The 8,648-nt window shown below is 32.4% G+C and overlaps 1 protein-coding gene across 1 annotated transcript; it reads right to left on the reverse strand.

The window, feature by feature from the left end:
• Positions 1–1,302: 1,302 nt before the first annotated feature.
• LOC133818490 (uncharacterized) lies at positions 1,303–7,634 on the reverse strand. Its single transcript, XM_062251389.1, has 11 exons — positions 7,404–7,634; positions 5,387–5,579; positions 5,201–5,286; positions 4,714–4,798; positions 4,232–4,310; positions 3,914–4,044; positions 3,689–3,775; positions 3,397–3,509; positions 2,838–2,968; positions 2,501–2,614; positions 1,303–1,775 (listed from the first exon to the last, which is right to left on the reverse strand). The coding sequence occupies exons 1-10, from the start codon at positions 7,454–7,456 to the stop codon at positions 2,502–2,504; spliced, it is 1,071 nt and encodes a 356-aa protein (XP_062107373.1). The 5' UTR covers positions 7,457–7,634; the 3' UTR covers positions 1,303–1,775; position 2,501.
• Between the last annotated feature and the right edge of the window lie 1,014 nt (positions 7,635–8,648).

Below are 8,648 nucleotides of genomic sequence, written 5' to 3' on the forward strand. Positions count from 1 at the left end.
AATTATTTAATTTAAAAAATTTTAAAGCCAACAAAAAAATTATATATAAATATATATTATTTAATTAATGGTTAGAGCAATTAAAATAAGTAATTTCTCATTAAAAAAAACTACATGGAAAAATAAAAATATGTATATTTATGTCTTACTTCACTATTACATATATTATTGGATAAACAAAATATGTTAAATGAAAAAATAAATAAAGAAAAAAATTAAGCACATAAATATTTTTCGATTATAGTTTTAAAAATATAATTGATAGAATAATTTAAATACTTTAATATGAAATTTTAAAATATATAATGAGAAATTATTATAATTCATTTATTATTTATTATTTTATTTTTCAATTTATTTACTTTATTTAGAGGGTTTTATTACTTTTTTTTAATATATTTACCTTATTTAGATAACTTTAAATTTAAAACTAGTGGTGTTAGAAAGAAAAATGTTAAATAAAATAACAATTTTTGTTAAACTCACATTTATAATATATAAAGTTATATAAAACACAGGAACACATGCAACAAACCATTTTATTCATATTTTTTGCACCATAAATTATTCAAAATTTCTTAAAAATTTACAGAATGATCTAAATAAGACATAAAAAATTAAGATTATAATTATCTACATGCCAAAAATAAAAAATGAATGCACCGATATTGCACTACGGATGCTCGCTATCAATAATAAATAGGAAAATTCTTAAGTTGGGGCATTATTTTTACCTATACCGAAGAGACATTTTTGTTTTTGACATGTAGGGAAATTATATACCAATTTTTTTTTTTATATGAATGTGTTTATTGTAGTTATAACAATCATCCAACCAATGTTTGGAAAATTCTAAATAATTTATGATGCTAAAATCAGAGTTCAAATAAGGTTCAAAAAATCAGTGGCACGCGTGCCTAAAATTTTTTATACGTGTGTAAATCAGACTATTTGAACTCTGATTTCGATACCATAAATTATTCAGAATTTTTTAAAATATGGGTAGAATACCTTATAACTATAATGTATGCTGTTATATAGAAAAAAAATTATAATTCTCCAAGTATCGAAAATAGAAAACGCTCCCATTGGTGGGACCAAAAGTGACCCCACCCTAAGAAGCTCAATATATATATTTTGCATGATTAAATCATTCTAAAATGTGTTGAAGAGAAATGAAAATACATGTATATATGACAAATCATGACAATATGAAAACTTGCTTTTGCAATAGCTCCATTGTAGAAACCAGATTCAAAATGAATACAAAGAAACCTCCTTGCTCAAGCAACGGTATATATATATGTATATAAAAAAAATTGGCTTTTTATTAGAACAAATGAACTTCACAACAAAATAGAATCTATGATTAGAAAATGTCTTGGGTTATAGACTAGTATATCATCTATTAGCCAATCTATTAGCCAAACATTATAAACTCCTAAAAGACAATTATTTGAAGAGAAATCTTCTCACAAAAGCCTTTAACAAGTTAGAACTAGTATATTTCCATGGCAGATGATGGTAAACTATTGGAGTCGAAATTTTGAGCAATCCTATAATTTAACACTGCTTGATCTCCTAATATGCAACATGACACGATTGCTCATTAACAACTTGGGAGTTACTTTCAGTTCCACAATAAAGAATTCACCTGGAATTCCACGATGATTTCCTTTCACTAGTTACGAATACAACTGTGAGTAAAAGACAAACATGTTGTATGACAAAAGCTGCCAGCAAAGTTGCTATTCAAGATGTTCAACCCTAAAAAACTGCAGGAAATAATTAAATCAGCATAAAGGAAACAAAAATAAAAAAGGACAAAAAAGAAAAGAAAATAACTTCCACTTCTCTTCTACCCAAGGAATCACAGAGTGATAATATTTGGGGAGGACAAGGTCGGTTGGATTTAAGAGAAATTATAAAGGCCAGTTCCAACCCATTACTTTAAACTAATCACTGTGAATGTCAAAAACTTTTAGTCAGTTTTCAAGTACTGTCTACTTTACAAAGGATTTACAACAGAAGTTAATTGTTACTAAATTTACTCATAAAACTCTCCCACAGGCCACACTCAGGCATCATTAGATCTTAATTTAGTTTTTATGTTTGAAGAGTGGGTCGAGTATTTGAACAAGTTAAGTTAGACCTACAGTCACATTAGTTCTCTTGAATTTAGCACTAGGCTTAAAGTTCATCACTTCTCTCTAGTGTCTAAGAAAATTTCAAACACATCTTTCACTTCAAAAACTGATAGACAATAGCTTCAAACTTGGACCATCGCTGTTGCTAAAATCCTCCATTATTAGTTTTGCTCAAATTCTCTATGATTAATATTACTAAAATTAGATCAACAATGACATTCTCAAGTGATTGTCTAAAAATAGAAGCTCCCAAATTTCAACTAATGTGTACTATAAATACTTGAATGAACATAAGTATAAAAAATTTGTAAACAAAAAATAAATAGAAACCATGCATCAAAGAGTAAACATACTTCAAGTTGGAAGTGAGGACATCTGAATTTCTTCCTCCAGTATCCCATTTGATATGTCTGAGGTTTGAAAAGAATCTTTTCTACCTCGTTCCAAAGAAGTTGCTTCATATATCCCTACAAATATATACAAGAATCACACAGAATAAATAATTTTAAAAAATAACAAAGATGCCCTCCCCGCTAAATGCTGAATCCAGCTAGTGCACATATCACAGCAAAGAAATGATGAAACACAAAGTAGCAGAAGTTATTCGAAAGTTAAACAATTAACATTTGAAACACAAGATCAGAAGCAAGTAATGACAGTACAAATAATATTTAAGTGTGGTGAACATACCAAAGCCCAAAATTAGACAGCAAATTATAAATCCTGCGAGAGAGAAGTCCAACTTGTAAATGATTTCCATCACAATTATGCATCCTCCAGCTACCATTAAATGCCTTGGAGAAGAGAATACCATGTGTAATCTACAAAGCATAAGAAAGCCCTCAAAAAAATGACAAAGATAAATGCAAGAGGTTTCTTTCTAATAATCAACCATTTTTATTAAAACAATAGCACTATATTGTAGAAATGTGGAAAAAAAATCAAGTAACACTTTTAAAAGAAGAGAAGACCACATGTTCACACACACACATACACATACACATATATATTATGTATGATAAGACAACACTGATTTTGTTTCTTGCAAAAGACTATTGTTGTAAAATTACCACAATGAAATATCAACTAACTAATAAGATTAAGAAATTGAAAATTATTACAATGCCAGAAAGTAGAGAACATGGAAGGAAACACAAGTAACAACACATGACAGAAAAACTAGGCAAGCATCTCAACATAGCAGTGGTCAAAGCCCCAGAGCTGCCTTGCAATTTTTTGTATAAGATACCTCTCCTCTGCAATGCTATCCACATAGAATATCAAGATAACTCCAAATATAATGGTGCTCAAGAAAGGCCAAGCAGAGAATGGCATCTTTTCACTGCTACTTGAAGGTGATCCCTAGGTGCTCCAACAGAGAAGAAGCCAATAAATTAGGATGCAAAGAAAAGAAACTTAAAGAATAAAGAACAACAAAAAGAAGTAATAACCAGGCATCATAAAATAAAAATAGAAGACACAAAAAAATGTCAATCTTGATGACTTTGACATAGAACCACTAATGTTATTAATAAACTTACTATGATCATGTCCCACATGGCCACAGGAAATAGAAAACATGTTGCAGAAGCTATAGTTATTGCATGAAGTCGCCTTTTTAGTTGATTCTGAAGATGTATAAAGTTATTACAAGTAAGAAAATATGATTTAACTGAAAATGAAGGATACATAACATCTGAGGAAGTTCAGGTCATCAATGTATGCGCAAGATAACTACAAATATGAGGACAGCCATGTATCAACACCTTAAGTGAAACACGCCGTGCAATCACCCGTCTCAGTGCTGATAAGATTCCGGCACATATTGGAACAGTCATTGCTGCCATGCCCAAAACTTCTCCAGTCTCAATCTCGGGATCAGGACCATCTTTGAATGGTAAATTCAAGTTAAGTTCTCAACACCATACACAAAAAGGGACAATTGTTTAATCAAAATAAAAGGAGTGGAGAAAGTTATGAGGATACTTGACTATAAAACACAATTAGCTTGATTATTTCATTTCTTGAGCCTTATAAAAGAACTTGATTAATTCCAAAAGTACAAGACATCAAACAGAGGATATTGAATGGAGAATATGTTTCCATGGCCCATCCTTGAGATAAGAAGTAGAAAGACGTCACCATTGCAATAAGCCCACCAATCTGATAAAATAAATGTCAGTAAAAATATTGAGATAATCTTATATTTTAATGACATTGCATTGATAACAAGTCACCATACTCGATCTGGTACGTCACTTCCTCCTGCAGTACCAGAATGTGAACCCAAAAACTATCTTATGGCAACCAATCCAGTGGTTTATGTTTTAATATTCAAGCAATCTCACATAGCTAGAAAAGAGCCCATGCACTAGCGTTACATTTTAATTGGTTAATTACTTAAGAGAAGAATGATATAGTCTGCCCTTGGTTAAAAAATATTCTTGATTAAAATTCGCTCAAGGTTCATGATATGACATGATCAATATATAGTATCACAAAAATATCAGCTGGCGGTCTAAAACAGTCATCCACAGACAACCAAGCACATACAAAAGAGGACTACCTTTTTCCAAACATGTCCTCTCCTCCCATATAGCAGTGCAGACAATACTCCAAGGACAGCACCAGCATACTCTGCTAGTATAGCTCTAAAATAATATAGAAAGAGAAGTATGGAATCAGTTCCGAATACAAGGGATATAAAGTAATTTGATATTCTTAAACTTTTTTCTTGTCACTGTCAGAGGAGCTATGCCAATTCAAATATAAGATTTGCACTTGTGCTCAAACTAAAAGTAATACTCCAGGGAGCGATTGTTTTCAAACTTGTGTGTGTTTGCATAAATAACTTTGCTGTAAAGATAATATTTATGGCATTGTCATCAAGACTATTAAAGACTAGAGTTAATATCATTTACAGCATAAAATTCAATCATACACTATTGTAATTAAAAAATGTGGCAACTAACATCACACTTCTGTTAATTTAAATAGCTGATAAGAACAGCCAATGTAATGGTAGCACGGAAATTTGTTCGAGATGAAACTACCTAAGAGGTCCACATGATTTAAGACCTTTTCCCCATAAAACGAAGTATAAAGCCGTTATGCCACCATTTATTATAGACGGCACTACCTGGAAAACAATAAATATACTAAGATATATGTACAACAACAATCATATAAGCTGATATTCTTTCATGCATATTCTAATAAAGGTAACAAATTCAAAGAACCTGTGTATTTGAGAGCGGTCTACCCTTCCAAGGCTTTTGCAAAACAAGAAATAGGATGGATGATGGGACCAGACAAGTGAAGAGAAAAAGAACAACAGAAGCGCCTGTCTGAGACAAGTACCGGTACAGAGAATAAATTGACCATATTCTCATGAAATTGCCAATAATATGAATAATTTGCATGGGGGTGTGCCTACAATAAAACAAGGTTGTCGGTACAATTAGTCGCTGTTTAAAAGAGCACAGAATGAGAACAAATGAAATATTAATCATACTAGGAATAAGAATGAAAATACCATGTGTACGAAAAAAATACTATAGATTGGACCAATGTTTAAAATACCGCTTTTACGCCTCAAGGCGTTTTGTTTTTGTGAGGTGAGGCGTACGCCTCAAGGTGCATTGAGGCGTAAGCCTCAAATATTTAATTAAAAAAATATTTTTAGAACACCTAAAGATATAAAGTAAGATGAATGTGTCTTATAAAACTCAAAACTCAAACATAGAAGAAGAAATATCATAAAACTCAAACATACCATAAAGTGTATCATAAAACTCAAACATACAATAAAATGTATCATAAAACTCAAATATAAATATCTAATAAATTATCTACATTTCTAAAATAAAGTTAACTTTTGTTTCTAGAACTAGAAGCCTAGATTCTACTATCCTAGAACAAACTTTTGATCAGTTTTTTTGGGCCTATTTAGATCCGTTGTGTTTTAATTTGATTTTGGGCCTTTTTGGGCATAAAAAAGCCCATTACGTAAATACACCCTTGAGGCGCCTCTCTCAATTTCCGCCTTAGCCACCCCAACTCAGCGCCTCACTACATTGAGGCGTACGCCTCACCTCTGCTAAGCAAGGCGCACGCCTTGGTGCGTTTTTTTTTCCGCCTCAAAAATGCCTTTTTAAATATTGGATTGGACATTATGATGTTTCCTTTTTATTTTTTTCTCAAAGAGGAAAAGTGGTCAAAGGAGGGACAAGGGAATGAACAAGAAGGGAAAAAAATCCCTGAAAAGTGTTAGGGAAAAAAAAGAAGCTTAAGGAGCTTGAAAACACAACCAAGAAGTAGGCTGAGCTACAACAACGTGTGACTAGGATACTAGTTCCTCATCAATAAATGTATGTATACATATATATATATATATATATATAAAAGATAAGAGAAGTGGAAAAACAACCGAATAACTACACCATATAGATACACTATCTTCCTTCAAAATTGAACTTTTGCGTCTTATGAAAACTTCTATAGTAACCCAAGTGTCAATAGTGCCCCTTACAAAGAAACAAGTACCCTTAACTGTGTCACAAGATTACACCAACCTAGAAACGCAATTCTTATTCGTCTCCTCCATCTATTCTTGAATAGCTAGTTTAACATGTCCGGTCAATTTCTAATTAGTTCTTTGATTGCTAACTAATAGATTACAAAAAAGCTCTGTATTCCAAGGGTGATTTGTTCATCATGATCCACATGTCAACGCATTTATAATGACAATTAAGAAAGAATTATTCCAAATAATTTATAGTAATAATAATTAGTTGGCAACAAGAATACATACTTAACACTTGATAGATTGTGCTAGTAATTCAACCATGATCAATAACACTGTTCCATACAATTGTCATGACATATTTACATTTTTGATAAACATTCTATTTTCTATTTTTATTAGTCTACCATTTTTATATAGTAGGAGTAGCCACTCATTAGTTCAATCGTTAGTATTATATGTCCTATAACAAACACACAGAAACTTAGACCCTAATTTCATAAGGAAAAAGGAACACTGCTGGTAGAATCTTGACTAACATACTAACATTAAAATAAGTACTAGGGCTAACAGGTATAGTAAATCAAGATATCAACATGTGTTACAAACCTGGAACAATTACATCTTGCTTTTAATATCCAAAAAATTTCTCGAGAAATAAACAGAATTTTTAGAAATAAACTACAATGCGATTAAGAGAAAGTAGCAAAAGCGGGGATTGATAGGATTACCTGAAGTGAGGAGAAGATCTTCGATCTTCAGGAATATGTCCCGAAGACATCATTTTTAAAATTAAAACAGTTATGAAATCAAATTCTGATTATGCATATGCATATGCACTCCTCTTTGCCTCAATTACAGATTACCAGAGCTTCGGTTTCTTGGCAACGAAGAAGGATAGCAAACTGTACAAAAAGTTCATTTTCTCTTCCCCATCTCTTTTCCTCAATCTGCATTAGGCCGCTATAATTGCCGCTAAAGCCCATTATCGGACAGAAATGAGCTGCACCTGGCCCAATATGTGGCCCACTATACCTTGAAAGGTTGATTGTTAAAAGCTCGAACTAGAAAGAGTGTGAACAAGTTTGATAGAAAAAAAAAAAACTTTGATGAAAAAATTAGTTAATATTTTTCAAATATTTGGGATTTTAATAAATGAATTTTTTTTTAATGAAATTTGGTTAGTCAATTAAATTTTTTATATAATAAGGTTTAAAGGTATGAATAATGTTGACGCAGTTTTTCGTTAACTAAGAATTAAGAAATTTAAAAGAGAGAGTTAAGCTTGATCTAAACCGTAAATAAAATGAACATACAATTTTTACGTGGTTCAGTGATTAAATCTACATAGTCTACGAGTCAATGTTATAGCTATATTTTCTCAAGAGAATTGTCTAATACAATTTCTCGAGAGTTTTGGCATACAAAAGCTTCGTCCATTTTCCTGTCCATTCCTTCTCTATTTATAGGGGTGTACGCCTGTTTTTCCCACGGGCTGATTAGCGAGCCGAGCTGCGGCCTAATCATAATTATCTCGTGGACATCCCACAGACCGGAGCTTCTATCATTAGGTCGTACCTCCTTAGCTCGAGGAAACTCAAGGGTTCGCCAAGATTGCCTAAGACTTGACCCCGGATTCTGAAGGCCTATGGTCGAGTTAGGTATCCAGCTCGCGGTACGAACTGAGTATGAAGGCTATGACCCTTTGTAAAGTCAACACACGCAAGATAAACGTGCACATATCAGACATCACGTGTCTGATATGCCCTTGACTTCTCGGACACGCAGCAGGAACGTGCGTATTCAGACACCCACGACTGGGTTGGGCCGTGCGGCCCACTATCTCCTTACTTATCAATTTGACCACACTTATGTGTCAGGTTTAGGAATTAATCATGAATGTCACAGAGTTGATATGATAGGTAAGAAGGTCACGGAATGACCTTCTTACCAACTCCCAGGCGCCTTCTCCTATA

Source organism: Humulus lupulus, chromosome 2, assembly GCF_963169125.1.
Source record: "Humulus lupulus chromosome 2, drHumLupu1.1, whole genome shotgun sequence".
NCBI classification, from domain to species: Eukaryota; Viridiplantae; Streptophyta; class Magnoliopsida; order Rosales; family Cannabaceae; genus Humulus; species Humulus lupulus.